This window comes from Trichoplusia ni, chromosome 14 (assembly GCF_003590095.1).
Source record: "Trichoplusia ni isolate ovarian cell line Hi5 chromosome 14, tn1, whole genome shotgun sequence".
NCBI lineage: Eukaryota > Metazoa > Arthropoda > Insecta > Lepidoptera > Noctuidae > Trichoplusia > Trichoplusia ni.
Window position 1 is genome coordinate 4,764,787 of NC_039491.1, and position 19,200 is coordinate 4,783,986.

At 35.1% G+C, this 19,200-nt stretch overlaps 1 protein-coding gene across 2 annotated transcripts in view; it reads right to left on the minus strand.

The window, feature by feature from the left end:
• Positions 1–214: 214 nt before the first annotated feature.
• Positions 215–19,200, minus strand: part of LOC113500520 (centaurin-gamma-1A) — a 175,147-nt gene continuing 156,161 nt past the window's right edge. For both annotated transcript variants that reach the window (XM_026881351.1, XM_026881352.1), the window contains exons 4-15: positions 14,411–14,552; positions 13,701–13,835; positions 12,521–12,648; positions 8,043–8,570; positions 7,758–7,923; positions 7,321–7,524; positions 6,941–7,116; positions 6,469–6,580; positions 6,167–6,284; positions 5,823–5,942; positions 4,491–4,713; positions 215–3,998 (exon numbers count right to left, since the gene is read on the minus strand). In XM_026881351.1, the coding sequence (XP_026737152.1) occupies positions 3,552–3,998; positions 4,491–4,713; positions 5,823–5,942; positions 6,167–6,284; positions 6,469–6,580; positions 6,941–7,116; positions 7,321–7,524; positions 7,758–7,923; positions 8,043–8,570; positions 12,521–12,648; positions 13,701–13,835; positions 14,411–14,552 (2,499 nt within the window). In that variant the 3' untranslated portion in view covers positions 215–3,551. The remainder of the gene's footprint in view (positions 3,999–4,490; positions 4,714–5,822; positions 5,943–6,166; positions 6,285–6,468; positions 6,581–6,940; positions 7,117–7,320; positions 7,525–7,757; positions 7,924–8,042; positions 8,571–12,520; positions 12,649–13,700; positions 13,836–14,410; positions 14,553–19,200) is intronic.

Here is a 19,200-nt window from a genome sequence, read left to right on the forward strand (position 1 = left end):
TAAGTATAGACAGATACCAACTTTATAAGGGGCTAAATAAAATATTTATCGGTCGGTTAGTCCTTTGTAGGAGTTTGAGGCAAATTTTATTAGCAGTAGAATATTAATAAATAAACCTAATGTCAACCTATGACAAAATAATTTCAGTGACTTATATGAATGCGCTTATTGGGGTACCTAGCGATTGTTACACAGGTAAATGAAATAAAATCAATTCATACGTCCATATCATTTTATTCTCACAAGAAAAAACGTTAACGGATCTCTTAAAAATTACAATAACGAAAGAATTATCCACAGCTAACGAACACAGCTGCATAATACGATATATTTACAATTAAGCTCTTTGGCTTTCTAAAAGAATTTACAAAAAAAAACTTTAAAAAATCTTAATACACTTGCGGAACCAAGTAACGCAACATAACATAATTTAAAATTATCAATAAATTTTCAACAGAGGACTTAAATAAAATAATGTTAAAATTCACTATACAAAGTGCTCAGAAATTCTAATGTGTTTTTTTTACAATTGTGTCGAATACTGCGTCGGTAAACGAATTTATCGCTAAATGTACAAACAAACTTAAATTTCTCATTTCGTAAATTATAATTATAAATTTTCTATGTAAGTAACATTTACAAGACGATTACGAGAAATGTAACGTTTTAAGTAAAATAATCAATAAGTAATAATTAACTGTAGATTTAATTGTACAAAGCCCTCTTAGAGATAGCCAAGAATTATGTGGTATCGCTTAAAATGTACAATCCAGCCCACGAGCGGTGCCAGACAAAATATGGCCTCAACGATAAAGAACTATTGAAATAGAATGAATTTTATACCGTAAGGCAATGATTACAACAGCGGGAAAGTGACCAACAGAATTATTACACAATCGAATAAATTACATTACATTGTTTGTATAATGTCAAATAAATTTCTTAAGCAAGCCTCGTGGGTAGTCCAGTCCGAGACCTAATTTCTGTACGACATTTGCAATTATAAAGTTATAGTTTAACTCTCATATTTAAAAACGTTAGCTTCAAAATTAAACTGATATTGCAAGCAATTTACATTTTTAAAGATGCATTAGTTATTATTTAAAAAGTTTGGTGATCAATCAACATTTTGCTATCAGTATGCGGTCTTCAAGCAATATCAGTCAAATCTTGAAACATAATAAATCCGAATTCATTACAACTGTAATAATAAAAACTGAAAGCACGAACATCTAAAAGGTTAACCCTAAAACGCGATTACAATGAAATACTTTACAAATTGGAAATAAGACAATAGTCCAGGAGCTTGTGATGCATGTAAAATATTTTTAGTGTACTATAGCTCCTGGCCTATAGTCGAAAAGCGTACTACCTAAAAGTAGGCACAGAAGGGTCAGTACATTTTGGTTTATTAAGGGAGACCTTAAGTATATCACATCGACTATTTAGCCCTTGGGGTGTTGTATACTATACAAATGGAATGTTAAATGCCCGTTACCCATTAATGATGTCACAAAAATCTTTTGACATTAAATGATAGTTACATTTTATATTGGTAAAAGGTGATAACTCAACTTTTTATTAACAATGACTGTTTTTTCCTGATAATGTTATAAACAAACTATACATACGTAGATATTAGTATAATATAGCAAAAGTACTAAACATTTATATGAATGTTGATAACACCACCTAATGAGCAACAGACTCCACTCCCAAGGGCTCTAGGGTAAAGCATGAGAAATTACATCTAAATTATCCTATACCCTACAAATAGCATTGAGCTGAGATCTCGCTTCTAAACGATTAGTATCTATACTAAACTGTGACTTTTATGGAAACTGTAATGGTTATAATAAGTACCGGTTTCTTAGTTAACTGAGGAAATGATATTGGTGTTTAATACATCCAATTGTCGTCTTAAAATACCTGGTTATCAGTAAGCATTTATTATAAAGTTAAAAGACTACCAGTAGCATTTCCACAGCAACTTTACATAAATGTATAACTATAAATCTATATTTAAACGTCGACTAACGAATTTAGCTAAACCAGGCTCTTCGAAAGAGTTGAGGTTACTATCAACCTAAATCGGAGCGTCGCTACATTCGCATAGTCAATACGGTACTTATTTGGTACTAAATCCGTAGTGTCACGTAGACTAGTTTTTCTAGATATAATTACGTATGCCTGTGATAGCATTAGCTTATATTATCGGTAGCACACTATAACGGTAACAATACCGTGATTGCAATGATGGAAATTGTCTATAAAGTATAAAGTTTCTAAATATACAAAAGTAAAGGGTGACAGTGATTTTTATTACGAACTTTACACTGAAAACAAAATTGAAACACCTATTTTTTTTTTCGAATATTATTGTAACAATTTCCCTAGTTGGTTTGCGTAATGTGAACAATGATTGTGATCTAAAATACAATTGGTACCTAATCTAGAACACTAGAAAAAAATTGTATTAAAAATTTGAACTATAAACACCGGATATGTAGACTGTAATACGTTATGAAAAAAATATAGTAAGGCTGTACACACTTACCGCTAGTTCCAATAGAGTATTTTAAAAGAGTCTAAACATAAAATCTATTCTTTTTTTGCAGTTTTATGAATAGGATACCAGTTTCCAGACTATAGGTTAATCGCGTCACAATTAAACACTTTCGATCTGCTAACCATTAGTATGTGATTCAGTTTTTTCTTTTTAAACGTTGCAGTAAGTGGTTCCAGCCTTAACTACCTCTATTCAGCCCACAGACTAAACAAAGACAGAAATATACACATTTTATTACACTAACAATTGTCTAATTTAATTAACTTTCAAATTGACAGACACATAATTTTAACAAATTTGAATATTTTTTTCTATGAATCAGAGATTACGTCAAGAGTACCGTCAGTCGTGTGTAATATGTATACATTTAACATATTAAAACACTACACATATTATACAAAAATGTGGACCGCAGTTTTGTAGATGAAACTTTGTATAAAAGAAAAAGCTATGTGTTAGCCCTTGTAATTCTCAGTTGTATGTAAAATGAATAACTTAATTTCAAAAGATCTGAATAGGACTAGAAATAGCACCCTAAATGATAAAGTTTTCTTTGTCACCTCGAACTAAAGCTGCACAACAAATTCCATCAAACTCGTGCATTTTTTTAAATTTAGTTTCATATATTGTTCATATGTTCATATTTTTCGTATAGTTTCGAATTCTAATAAACCCCTACAGTTATAATTTTCTAAAATATTATGAATTTTAGCTTTAGTAACTAATCATTCATCACTGGGATTGCATAAAAATAAAACAACACTAATTTAGCAATAAAATGTCATCCTAATATTTTTCTAAAATGATCAACATTTAAACACCGAAAATCACATTAATTTTCTATAAGTGAACATCGCTGCCTACAAAACTGCAGTACACAAGACTATTCAGTATAATTTATACCTTCACGGTAATAACTTCAGTCACAATATAACATTTACTTCAAAACCGACATCAATAGAATTATAGAAAAAAAAACGTATTACACCACGCTACCGCATTTGCCATTCGTTAGAGACAAGTTAGGGCCGAGCGAGGGCCGGCCGAGCGTGTTGTGACCGAAGCCGGCGAGACCGCCGCCATTGTGGGAGGTTAAGGAATCATACCCGTTCATGTACTGATTGTTTTGTAGCCCGATGAGTAGCTCGACGAGGGCCTTGCTCGCGGATTGAGCGTTAAGTAGTTCGAAGATGATGCAGTTGCATTCCGGTTCGGGGTTCTTGAGGGAGCTCTTGGTGCTGGAGTTGGAGCTGGTGGAGTTGGTGTTGGAGCTGTTGGTGCTGAGCGGCGGGTTGGCGTGCAGCGGGCAGGACAGCTGCAGCGTCTTCGGGTACTGCGTCGGGATGCCCGACAGGTGGTTGGCGGCGGCGCGCGCGTAGAACACGCACGTGTGCCCGTCCGCGTCCGGGTAGTTCGGGTTGCCGTTGTGCTGTAAATAAATATTTTTGACTTAAGATTTTGGTCTTGTTCGCGTTCTGTATCAGTTTGTATCGCCTTAATTTTGAACCTGATAGTTACCAGCACGTCTCAAGGTAATATTATTATGGTTTCCGAAGCGTAACAGCTTAATATATGGCGAAGAGTGACATCTTTATTTCACACCTGCAATACATTGCTTTAAGACGTGGCAGCAGTCCTCTCTTCTTTTTATTTAGATGAATTTAAGGTTATAGTGATAGAGTGACTTATTTAAAAAAATAATCATAATTAACATTGTGACGCAGTTTACTGCGGCTACTGCCAGGGTATTTAAACATCGACTTAATTGGATATCCAAATCGTTAATGATAGTAAAAGATATTACGCATCTTTTTCATTTTAAGCTGGTAGTTTAGTTTTGACCTAAATGTTTATAGATATTTTTCCCCGATATTTTTGCTCAGACTGTTGATATGATATTATTATGTTGATGTGAACCCACCCATATGAGCAGCTGCGCGGCGGCCAGGTCCCCGGCGGCGGCGGCGGCGCGCAGGGCGAGCGCGCGCTCGGCGGGCGCGGGCGCGCGCGGGGGCGGCGCGGCCAGCGCGCGCATGAGGCCGGGCACGCCGCCGCGCGCGCCGCCCGACCGCAGCGCCTCCGCGCCACACGCAGGCACCTCGCTGCTGATGAACGCTCGCCTCTCGTACTTCAGGCGAATCCACCTGGAGACAAATGTAACGAATTAAAAACTATGATACCATTATCGTTGCCTGAAGTGCCCGTCCATTATCGACCGTTTGAAACCTTGCCAACGATGCCCCAAATGCAACAACTAAGCGCAAATAATAAACCCCGAAAAAAAAAGAGTCTACTATGAATTATCGATACTTATAAGCTGTATACGACAAACATTAAAGACAAGGCATTACGAAACTAAAAGTAAAATAAGTAGCAAGTAAACAACAATGTTTTACTAATTACTATACTTTACTAATTATGTTTCCACTTTCTTTTATAACATCGTGTTTAACAAAATTATCCTAGAAAAACCATGTTTGTCTGACCAATCAAAACAGTACGTTGCATAGGGTAGTAATTAACATGGTTACAAAAAACTTCAACCAATATTCACCTGACATATCAAGCATGATACATTTCTTCTTGGCATGCGAAGGTAATTACAATAACAAAGCAAAAAATACAAAAATAAAAGTAACAATTTCCTGTGTTGTTTACATTGTTTGTACGTTTCTGCTTAGGATGAAATAGAATTTACGGTTTAAATTGAAAATCATGAAATTCACATGTATAAATAAACAATGTCCTCCATGGTAAGAATGAATAAGTAAAACAATTAATAATCATTGTTTCTAAGTGTTCAATACATAAATTGATGAGTAACATTCTCATACACCTCACTATTTTCTTAAATAACAAATAAATGTTGTGCTACTTTCTTTGTCCATATACTGGTTATGTAGATGTGATTGATATACGATATTTATTCAGACAAGTGACTGTTCCATAATCTATAAAAAATCGTTATCAATTATCACTAATCATTAATATAATTGGGTTTCCAATTCACCTTGATTGATACCCGATAAGTGAATACTGAGAAGTAACAAAATAATATATTATTTTGAGTACGGGCGTTCCCAAACTCGATAACACGGAATCGGCTTAAGGCAACTGCGTTATCAATAATACGAACGCTCTATAATGCAATCGGCCATCGATCGGCAACAGCTTGTCGAATATATAACGAATAGTCTGATAACATGGTTCATACCAAAGAGCCGGTTAGACTTTATAATAATACGATAGTTACCTTTCTTTCTCCTCCCGACTAGATGTGGCCATGGGTTTCACGTGGCCCCTCAGATCAGCCTCCCATATCGAATTCGCGAGATCATTCCCCAGAGACACCATTACGCTCACATGACTCAATCTGTAGCAATAAAAACATATACATTAAGAAAATGTCGACTACTTGCCTGATTGGTCATGCATAACCAATACTTTCATATTAAACCCATACTTCAATTATGGTAACTTGTCTGTTTGTCTGTTATAGTTTGAAGGGTGTACCCGTATATTAATTTAGGTAAAACCTAGTAAACTGCTCGCTTGCAAGAAATAAGTTGAGTCCCGGAACTATATCAAGATACTTACGGCCACTCATCGAGATCCAACGATCGTACTCGCGATATATGAGATCCGAGATTCCTGTGTACGCCGGAACATTCAATGCATATCAGAACGCCTAGGTTTAAGCTCGCCCAGTCAGGATCTGGAAATAAAAATAAATTTAGCTATTGTGCTTGTTACCAACAAATAAAACGGCTTATTCATATTTTTTTTAGCTTCTTCAGTTGTTGCGATTGTCGGATCGAAGTAATTCTAAGAAGAATTTTATATAGAATCTCTAACCAATACATTTATATCAGATTTGTAAGAATAAAGTAAGTTGTTACCGGCAGCTCCGCAGTCGCAGCACTTGTCGTTCCCGTGCACCCTGCGGATGTAGTAGGTGGCGCGCACGTCGCCCGTCGAGTTCGCTCCCGTCGGCATCGGCTGCCGGGACGTCTGCAAGACACAGGTTATGTTATGGATGGGTGTTCATAAAATTACGTTATTTTTAGAATGCTTTTTACCAACTCATAAGTAAAAAGACTGAAAAATCACTGTAGGGACAAGTTATCCCGAGTCTATGAGGGCAATGTGTTAAAATACTGAATTTGTTATTTTGATCATGCTAATCCCATCGACAACTTCAGAAAATAAATTAATTTAATTGGATCCTCTCCTTGCCACTGATGCGAGCTTTAGAACCTGATTGAACTTTAATGAACAAGCAGGTCTGAATCAGTCTTTTCCGGTATGGAAGGAGCTCTTTGAAGATTTCCCCTGATTGGAAAAATATGTGATAATGACGTAGGTACACACCCGTCCCTGCAGCGAGGCGAGTATCTGCGCCTCGACGGCGGCGACCCAGGCGTCCCGCTCGGCGGCGGCCGCGCCCGCGCCCGCCGCGCCGCCCGCCCCGCCGCACACCTCCCAGCGCCAGCGCTTGCCGTCCAGGCTCACTATCGTGAACTCGCACGACGTCGCGTATTCGCCGTCTGTAACGAAATAATGATTAAACTTTCATGCTTATAAATGGTGTTTGACACACACTAATAACACGAAAAAACTATTGCAACGAAACGTGCTATTCATCCAAACTCAAACCATAATGAATTTTTTATTTCACGTTTAGGCATTCATGGTAGATTAGTTTATCTCTTTTCGTCCACTTTATTTGAATAATTCGTGCTAGAACTCACCTTCATCACCATCTTTCTTAACGCCACTGCTCTTCATCCGTCGATGTCGCTTCTTAACATGTGGTGTATCCTTATCTTGTCCATTAGTGGATCCGACCTCGACTTCCGATGCAAGAGACTGTCGGCTAGTAGCAGGCTCCTTCATGGTTTCAAATGCTGAGAGCAAAGCTTTGTCCGTGGCTCGCGTTGGCTTGTCCTTGTAGCCTGACAATTTTAAAATTATTTTCACATACAATTTAAAATATTACTGCTACTGCTACTAAATAACTTGATTCTGTACACTTTTTGTTGATATTCATTGCAAATAGGTACCCAAGGAAGGGAGCATGTATAGTTCATGGCATGTTTTTGAGTATTTCGAGTTAAAGTAAATGCAGACAAGATAAATCTAATTGAAACATTTTATTGAAATCATTTCTATTGACACAGATACATACCAATTGAGAGACCTCCAATGCTGTCATGTATGTCAAGACTGCTGTACCCGTTGTAACCGGGCACAGTTGTGATGATAGACTTGGAGCCCCTGGGTTTCTGACCCGGAACCTTCACAGTTACGTACTGCAGAGAGATCTCCTTCCCGTTTACATCTTCCATGTAATCCTGAAAACCAATTCATAAATTGTAATGGTATCTTAAAATTTAAGTTTGAAAGGTGTTCAAGATTTTGGAGGGTATAAAACAAATTTACGCCTTAAAGAATTGTGCGATGGTCTACTTACATGTAAGCTTGGATGATAAGTTAGCCTTCCATCATCACATAACGTGACATATTTCTTCTTCCATTCTTTGTTCAATGCCTTACTACTTTTCTTGTACAAGTAGCCCTGTTTTAAGGGAATAGCTCTTCCTGAGCCGAGCTCTCCATTCTTAAGCCTATCGTCGCCCTTTTTGGAAGGCGTGAAGAGATTCGATCTCCTTCGAGACTTTCTTGACGTGGTGGGCGTTGACGACGGTGTCGGGAGGTCTTTGGAATCTTTGGGGGCCTGAAGGTTGTCAAGGCAATGAGGAGCAGTAAATTTGACATTGTTGTTTTCTGTCGCTATGGATACGAGTCCTGATGATGAGCCATGACTGCCAAGCGAGTTGCCCCATCGTGATGACGTATCAGATCCATTTGTGCTGTGAATTTCAACGACGTGGGTCGAAGAAATCCCGCTGCTGTTTGATGACGCGTCAAAGGACTGGGCGCCTCGGTGCAGGTGGTGGGATGAGGCAGACAGTGTGTGGTGACCGCGTGGTAGAGAGTCCTGAAAAAAGTAGTAACCTACAGTTAGGGAACTGATGTTTGTTGCTGTTAACATCACGAATTATTGATTGAGTGTGTACTTGATTAAAAGTTTCGCTTATTTTTATACACCAAATGATAAGTAATTTGAATACGCAATTAAAAGTTTTTGTTTACATAGATTATAATAGATATTCGGAGAAGCAATTCATTCTTTCCGTGTATGGCCGGATATCGATACCGTATTCATCAGTGAAAGATTACAGGCTTATTTGCGTGACGCAACATAAGGAAAGACAGGTTTGTTAGTGAACAAATAAGCCAATACAAAAACATCTAAGACAATATAATACGTAGGTGTGATGTAATCAGTAATTAAGATTTTATGTTACCTTGACTTAGTCAACGTTTCTTGCTTATGTATTCATTGTGGATCAGATACGATTCAATAGGCAAGAGATAGTCATTTCCTTCACTTCTTTGGACATATATAGTACAATGGCTATTGTCGCCCTAATTTAGGATGTGCACGTCATTGAAACTATCAGAGATATTTACATTGTGATCAATTGGATTGCATTGTGTGATGGAAGTTAATTTGTAATGAATGGCCGTCTGCAGTTGTATGTAACTCAATAGTATCACTTAATGTATGACACGTTGTACTGCAGTTAGCATTGTGATTTGTCATCTTTATAATGACAACCGATAGTCAATTTGCATTTAAATATATCTTAATTTTAATAAATTATATTTTATGGTGACTATGATAATGATAATGCAATACCCATGTAACTGAAACATTTCAAATAACGTCAACCCATCTTTAAATTATATTAATGTATCTAAAAGCAAATCGATATTACTAAACAATTTGCCCTTGTTGTAAATACATATTGCCTTCTTAAGGCAATAAATTCGTCCGATAAGGGCAACAAATATCAAGGGAAGCAATAAATGACAATGAAAGAGCAGTAATTATGCGTAAGGTCTTTTATAAGGTAAGGCTCAATATTCAGCAAGGCCCAAACGATCCTTACCGTAATTTCTTTGAATACGGCAGGCGCAGGCATCGTGCAAAATTTATAAATAACTTAGTTAAGTACTTACAAAACGTTCATTCATTTCTATTAAATTACTTTGAACACAGATATTTGAAAACATTGGGGCACTTTGTACTTGGGATAATTTAAAAGGACCAAATGTTTTAAAACTAATCATGAAATACATAACGTCTAGCATGTACAACTTACAGGAAATATAGGATTTTATCAAATGAAATGTTATCTTCTCTTTACGTATTAAGGAAAAAGATACACCCTACCCATTTTCCTTAAGAACTATCGATTTTCACTTAAATCCAAACAAAAACGATATATTATCTAACGCCTACTTCATTAACCTTGAAATGCCTAAGAACTAGTTTATCGGAAATATCAACAGTTTTTTAATCCATATAAATATCGCGTTATGCCACACCTTTGCATAATACTAAATCACGTAACGTTCACAAATATTTAACGTTTTCTTCAACGCTTTGTATACGCTTTGAAAAGGTCATGTAGTAAAAGTTAACTCTAAGAAAGAGTTAGTTGTTTTTAAATTTGACATAATTTTGTCACAAGAACTTTTAAACAGACAAAAATTACGAAGTCACCTTATTGTGGAAATATTAAACAAGTTTTATTGACCCACATACCAAAATAAATAGGAAATCAATAATTTATCGTCAAATATAATCAAATTCGTATAGATTATGCTATTACGTGTATTAATATTGAAAAACTTTCACTCTTAAATTCTGAAGTGTAGCCGGTCACCTACATATTACGCAATGAAGTATCTGATATCATGAGATTAGATATTATTGCTAGTATTGGAAACTTCTGTACCTTAAGTTCTGATGTTTATGTATTACTACGGATTACGGATCTGTGTATCAAACTACATATTGATAGGTAGAATTAAATTTAGAATAAGAACCAACTAAATGAATGTAGGTGAATATTGGTAGCAACTGGCAAGCATAGCACACAAAAAAATTGAATATACCTACTGTATGTATAACTGGCGATCAGAAAACCTGACAAGTATCACTAATAGAGGCTACCAAAGTTTTGTCACAATTAAAATCATTGATCAGTAATACCAAATATAAATATGTTAACTCTTATGTATTTTTGACTTAACATCCTTCTGGCATCATTGAAGGTTTTGGTATTAGTAAAGGAAACTATACTAAAATAATATCATGTAGGAAAAAAACTGTATTACAAGTATATAGTCTAAATGTAATGGAGGATTAATAGGATCAAAATTATCAGTAACATGAAATAACACTACTTGAAACATGTCCATATTTATCTATGTAATCAGTACTTTGATGTTACTTAGTTGATTGACTTTACCAATGTAACTTGTTTGCGTTAGATAATAAACTAAAAGCCTAGGTAATCAGTCCTTAGACGTTAGGATTATAAAGAGTATTTTCTAAAATACAATTTGCTGTTAAACCACAATCAGAAACAAAAATCTGTGTTAGTATGTCAAATACAATACCCCCCATCATAAATTTTCTAGCATAAAGTTTTAATTCCATGTCCAAAAATAGTGCTGAAAATGTGACTGAACTAAAACCAAAAAAATGTTATGTAAGTTTAACATCCTTAGATTTGTATGATTGAAAAGAATCTACAAATAATGCAGATATAACTGCAGACTTCAGGGCCTACATGAATTAAATAGCTGTCTATATTAAAGAATTAATAAGTCATAATTTCCCTATGGTTTGGATTTACTTTTACTTTTCTGTCTAATTAATTAAACACTAATCATGCTTAACCAAAATTCAGCGTCCAAACTAGCAGAGCATATAATTAAACTATTAAGCAGAACTAATGAAGCATACAATCATTACCTAGATGTTGATAAATTAGAAACAAATAGCCTTCAACAAGTTGATACAATGTAGTGATTTTTATTTTTTAATTACAAATAGTTAGTAGTCAAAAAGACTTCAAAACGGTAAAGTTAATGAGTTTTTCGAGTATTCTCAGGAGTTTACTAACTTTTACTAATATAATATCATAATATTTATGCATGGCATGCGGCTGTATTTAACTAGTAAGATATCACCAAAACAAATTAATTCTTAATTTGTTCTAAACTACTTTCAGCCAGATTGGCTAGATTGAGAGTAGTGCATAGACAAGACAGCTTTCAAATATTGAGGAAGAAAAGATTATAGAAAACTCTCTCTCAAAATGATATGTTAATTTATGATGGATTAACAAAAAACAGACTCCCGCTTTTATCTATATTTGGATAACCATTCTCTAATTAATTAGGCATCCTAATGTTTGAAAGTGTTTTAATATCTTTTTTAAAAACTGATATTTTTTTAGTCTAAATATGCTTTTTATTTTTGGATGAATTTTGAATTTTTTTCTATATGCATGTCATATTCATTGTATTTTTTAATAAAAGTTTACATTAATATTCTGGCAATGTCAATTTCTGAACATTGCAAAATAAACAGTATGTTTCATATTCATTCCACACTTTCGTAGGTACAATTTAAATCATTACAAGGCCTATTTCAGTTCCCTAATTGTATTTAATGATGATTTATTCATCTCATGTGGATACTCAACTGGTACAAATTTAAGATGTCCTATTGTGTAGCATTTGTTTAGGGAATCCTTGATCACGAAACATGTGGTATTTAACTCTCTATAAATAGTTGGCACACTTGTTTATGAGAGAGCTTGCACTTTTTTAATACATACATTGTCGCCTTACAGCAGCTTATAATTAAGAAGAACATCTTAATAGAGTCATGATTTCATGATTTTTTTTTTATTGCCCTTGAATTTCGTGTTTGTATTTTTTAAGTTGCGTTGTAAATGTAGTAGAAAGCAAAGTTTTACATTCTAAATAGAGAAATTAAGGAAGTATTGACGTAATAATTACCTTGTAAAGGAATGTGGAGTGGTTGTGGCTAGGTGAATTTACCAACGGCTGTGGAGTCACAGGCCTGGAGCCTCCAGACAAACATTGTGAAGAAGCCGAAAGCCTCGTCCCCACAATCTTTTGACACGCTGCAAAACAAATTAAGCACCAATATTATCACTATACCACCAAAAACTTTCACACTATCGATATTCAAAAAGCACGACAACTAGTTTTAAACGGTAATTCGAACAATAAAATTTTCACGCACATTCAAATTTCGACGATTTCCTACGATCGCGTTCCTCAGCTCTTTGTATGTTGTAGCACGAACTGCGACGCCTCAAACTTGATATAGGCGACATGTTAGACTTAAATATAAGTGTTCTTTCCATGTTTCCATTCAGGATACGTTTCAAAATAGCGAAATTTAACACAAACGACGCTATAAAAACGTCAAAAAAATGTAAACAATGTGATGTCGCGACTAAACGAATGAGAACGAACGAAACGACCGCGCGACTGGGGGCCGGTGTTGCCACTGCGTGCGCTAGAACACCCCTGTCGACAAGCGAAACGAGATCCACAGACTAGTTAATAAGTACGCTTGAAGACTCATCACATCGTACTATCACGCGAGACGAAGCGATCGTAAAAAATCTGTATTATGTAATTTTGTAACTCTCTATCGATCTGAGACGGTTAAATGGCTGATAACTACTACTGTATTAATCAGACATTGAGTACATTGACAATTTCAGAAACATTTCAATTAATCTGATTATTTAAAATGATTAGTTAATAAAACTAGCTAATCATTATCTACATGTTGATAAAATTACAATTAACGATTTATAAAAGTTTTCATTACCTATTTGACTTGTACTTGTTTAGATTATTTTTTATTAGCCTTTCGCTCATTGAAAATTAAAAAATATAATTTATTGTCGTATCCAAATTTTTGCGAGGTGTGGTTTACCAGTCAAGATACAACGCGTAAAATTTTGGAATAATTTGGAGTCATTATTTGAACATGTAACGGAATAAAGGTGTTTATTTTACCCACATTTACTTGAGACTTTATTCATGCAAATTAAAACAGTCAGTGACATTCCGTTAGCCGTGGCGTAGCAAAAAAAAACAGTTGCGGCTGACATCATCACAGAACCATTTGTAGTTCGTTAAAAATCATTACTCTTACCATCTTGGAATACTCGTTCCACGTTCAGGCCATACGTAGCACAAGTCTCATAGTAAGAACATCTTCGCAGCTCATTCGACAACTTGCGAGCGCGGTTGTCGTCTACCACGCGTGGACTACTTTCACTTATGGCATCTGGAAGAGCACACAATAACTTAATAGGAAATAGTCTATCGGATGCATGTACGTAATTATGTAAATAATCAAAATAATACATTGGTTTGTAAGGAAAATAGTGTTTTCAAATTGCTTATATTACGTTTTTGTAAATAATATTTATCATCTGAATTATGATACGAAAAATCCAAAAAATTGTAATATATATCCGTTTTACCATTTTTTTATCTTGTCAAATACCACTTATATTAGATATTATGATCTTGTCTTTAAGCACAGAATTAACCCACACAGATTTTATTAATCAACGTTATTGACTAACGTAGGTGTTCAATAGTGCCTGAAATTTCCTTGCCTAAATAGGTAACTAAGTAAGTAAGATGATATAAAGTATGGAATCTTGAATGTTTTATGTAGAAATACTATAATCAATATTTTAAAAAGTAAGATTTTTGATGAAAACCTAAATACAAAATCAAAATGTCAACCCATTTAAACATATCTTCGATAAAGCGCATAGACATTCAAGATTAGATAATATAGGTAATGGAAATAGGTACATCGAGAAGAACCGATAACCTGAATAAACTCACCTTGGGTTCCGACCAATATGATTGGAATCTCTGCGGAATTTCTATAATGGGACATTTTATTAAAGTAGTTCGAAACCGTATTGTAACTGATCTCGTTGTCCAGGCTGAACACGAAGATAACAGCGTCTACCCAGGCCGTGAACTGCAACAAAACAAACATGTTATTACATTGATTTTCCTCAAATCTTTTTTTACTGAAGGAATATCTTTTAATCATAAACATTTAATCAGATATCATAATTATAATGACGTCCATTTTTAGTGAAAAAAGCCCAGTTTCAGAACGGTCTTTATGCAAGTGACTCGACAAAGGATTTATAAATATAAATATCCTTGTCTTAGGCCCGCACTTCAAAAGGCCTTGGGTTGAAAATCAATATTAATTATAAGACTTGGGTGGATTCATTTCTGAGACATATGAAAACCAAGCATTGCACGCACTTTGGCGATAAGAATATTTTATTTATACACAGGAAAAACCTTTTAATTTATATTTGTCAGACGAATAAGGACTTAACCATTCTTGCTGCTTATTAAGTAATCCAATATTCTTTCGTCTAACCCTAATGCAGTAAGAACCCATTGCAAAATATGCCGTAAGGAAAGACGACGCCCTTGCGGAGAGGCATAATAATTACATGGGGTAATTTCATGCAGACGTAGGGTATAAAAGGGAAGGGTTACGTGATACCTGTTTATGTTAACATAATGCGTGCCGTGCGGTGACATTAGTTGCACAATGTTAGGAATTAGTATCTATGTAGTATTTAAAGGCCAACTATGAATACCGTCGTTTTAAGGTATTTTTTTAAAAGATATCACTGACAAGTTTCAACTTTAATGTAGCTGATTTCATGATGGATCAAAAACATGTTCAGTGGTTTTCTGACATCACAAAATAAACAAGAAACTTTGTGATTTTTTCGCCCCAATGAGGATCAAAAAAGAAAGCTTCTTCTTCTTTAAATAAAACGCTGACTTCCATTTTTCTCAGCAGCACAAAATGTATGACTAACTCAACTTCCACTTGAATGAAGATGCGTGCGTAGGAGGGTGTCACCCCTTTCCTCTGAACAACAATTGGCGGCACGAGGAGTGTCATCCGGCGGCGGAGTGCGTGACGATGACACGAATAGAAAACTCTTGGGAAAAGGATCTTTTGTTCCAAAGTTATTTTTTATAGTTTTCAACTCAAGTATGTATATTACCTACTAGACTGAGGACCATCTACAAATCGATGACGGTAAAATTGTATAAATCTGAATAATTAAAGTTCTGTTCAGGTAACATCAGCTGTAAATTGTCGATATTAAGCGTATATTCTCTTGTTCAAGTGTGACTAACAAAATAGGACTTATCACAGTATCTCGAGGATTGTTTGAATTATAACAAAACGTTCTTAATCGCAGCTATCTTGCTAAGATGCCATACAATTAACATCAAACCACCTCAAATAAATAAAGGATTACGACTGAATTGCATGTCATATTGAAATCATAGCCGTGAAATTTGGTAGTGGAGGTTATTGCGTTTAGCCAGCAAAATATGAAATAGTTTAAACGACGCGTGAAATTATACTGCTGATGACATACATTTGACACACATAAAACTCATTTTCGAGATTCGCACATAGCAATTGAAACTTTTTGGCTCTTATCGTCTACAAATTCCTTGCATTACAACTCTATGCAAACACTAACGCAATTCCTAAAAATATCTCCTTACGCGGACAAAAATAGTTTGACACAATACGGACAACAAAAGTGTTATTTCTGAAACAAAACTAAAACAAGTCTATTACTTATATCTTACCTGCCCATACTCAGCACTTAACCATTAATTGTAACCAATTACAACATTTCACGGTTTTTAACTAAAGGGTCCATTTTCTTTCAATATTACTCTAATGACATTAAAACTTGTCTGAGTAAAACGTGAGCACAGTGTATCCAGGGCGACGTATTGGTGGCAACTGGGCGGGCGGGCGGTTCCAAGCTTGGGCGGCGAAGCCTCCGCTTATTTTCATTTCACTCCCACACCCTATCGACGCCCCACAAAAAGAGACGGAGACACTGAATGCAACCTCGATGCAATAACTGCAACCCTTGTTCCTAGCGCCAGGATAACCCATTCGAGTTAATTAAAATTATAACGATTACTAAATTGTGAAGTCATCGGTTACTCGTACTAGTTCAGATATTATTCATTGGATGTTTAGCATTGGTTATGCAGTAAGTAGTAGCTCATTCAACATTGTATGATACAATTATTGGCATTGCAAACAATTTTATAATACAGCCGTGCCTAAGTCTAAATGCATTTCTTACGAATGAAAGTATTGATCAACGGATAGTGTTATTTCATAATACTTTATTATTTTATATTTGCGCTACCCTTGAAAACTTCACGTTACCAACTTAGGTTTAGTTAGCTCAGCCAATTGAAATACTTGAAAGTTGCGTACAGGGCTTCGGGTGCTCTACCCTCTGGTTGAACGTACTCTAGGAGCAAACTTTTTAGACCTTTTGCTTCAGACGGCCTAAGCTTAACTGATTGGTTGAATGCCCTCGCAGCAAGGTCGTGGTAAAACATACATTAAACATAAAAAATATAAGTCATGCCAAGAGATGTTAAATTTTTGTAGATATACTAAGGTGACCTAAAGAGCATTCCATTACTTTTCAAACATAGATCTACCCTAACATAGGTGTAACAGCCAACCAACTATAGGTTTTAGTAACTAGGTATGAACCAAATGCTTAACTTTAGTTTCTTTGCGGTATTCGGCACCATGCATGAAAAGTTTTAAAACGACCTATTATAATTATGTTAATTGTACTGTTTAGACCATTTGATATAGTTCCGGTCATATCTTTCTTTATCTTTTGAGGCCAATGTACCAGAAAAGCGGTTGTACGTCCGCTAATCATTATGATAACATATCCGGTTTAAAAAACTGCAATTGACAACAAACTTTAATATTATGCCCATATTTAAAGCAAACTTTTTATTCTTATTCAGTTGACGTAATTTAGTGTTGGACCATATATCAAGCCATAGAAAATAGAGCACTTTACAAACCGGTTTATAATAACGTTTCACAAAACGAAGGTGTAACACAAGCGAACAAAAGGGTCTATTATGTTAGGAATTCCTGTTGCCAAGCGCCTTTTTACGAAGTATAACTCTAAAATATTTGTAACTGTTTTATTTTCGTGATTAATTGAATCAATAACAATTACACTCTGACGTCAATGACTACCGGTAACTATCGGACTGCTAAAACATGATAATTTTTGGGTTGCATAACACAGGATCTATTAATGTTAAAAATCGAAAGAAATTTACAGATTACAATGTTTTAAATAAACCACTGTCTACTTCCGTCAGCCCTTAGGAAAAAACATGTTAGTCACACTTTTTTTACAAAACATGAATAGAAGAGTGAATAGCGCCGGCCAGGTAACTCGATCTAGAGACGTGACCCGCTCTCGCCTACATTGTTCGTGCCATACGATACTTTTGCTGGACCGAGCATAAATCACTGAACATTTGAGCTACGGTTGGTAAAACGTTGATGAATACAAAATTTGTAGCGATTCTCACGGGCATCGTAGCTTTACGTGTTTCATTGCAAATTCATCACATTAACTAGCAACCTTAACTGGAAATAAAAAAACGTAATTTTTAACATGTGCTTTCGTTACTATATTTATATCGACCTCCAGGTCTTTCTCTAGAGCCTTCAAATCACTAATTACCTCTGCAAGTACAAGGTTGTAACGTTGAACGCCCTTTAAAAGGTTATTGACAACTTGGCTTGAGACGCTCAATAGAATAAATTTGTATTACGAGATAAGGAGCAAAACATTGTGAAACCTTTCTTTCTTTCTTTATACAAACATTGATCTTAACTGAGTCCAAGTTTGTTATAAATAGCTTTTGGCGCATTATGCTACAGGTCAAAGAAAGTTATTAAGACAGCTTTGGAATTGCAGTCAACTAATTCCTTTAAAATGGAAAATGAAAGGAAAAATACAGGTTTAAAAGTACAGAAATGGGTAACTGTCACGCTTATAGGCATTGAGCCAAGTTTTCACTACTTTATGAAATCATTTACTAAAACAACTGGATGTGGCTCTCAGCGGTGCCAACTTCCGCACATGGGATCATCAGCATATAATTGTACTTTACTGTGTTTTGATAAATTCGTTTACACTTTGCAGTCATTAATTAGACTGAGAGATGAATGAGGCTGACCAAGTTCTATTTTTCAAGACACTTGGAAATCATTCAGTTCCAATACCTTTTATTTAAATGTCAACCATGACAGCTAGAGTAACATACAAACAACAAATGGAATAGCAGTACTGGGTTGGGACAGACTTTTTTGAAAGACCGAGAAAGCTGTGAGTTATCTGAATAAATTTTGTTAACGTTTTAAATACTCAAGGACTAATTGTTGTTACATATAGATTGATAAATAATGTTCATGATGTTATACGAGTCATGATGAGTTTGACCCATCGCAAATTAAAAGGTATAAGTGTCCCTGTTTCTTAAATAATCACGAGCATTTGTTTTTTCAAAGACTTCAGTTGTATGGACTTTCTTGAACTTCTAGGCAAGTAGGCATATCAATTTTTATTCAATATTTATTTCCGTGTGTATTAAAGTATGAAGCATAAGACGAGCATAGTACCTATATACACAAAACTTATAATCACTTTATTTACAATTATAAAGTAGAGGTTACAATTTAAACATAACAAATTAACAAAAGCGTAATA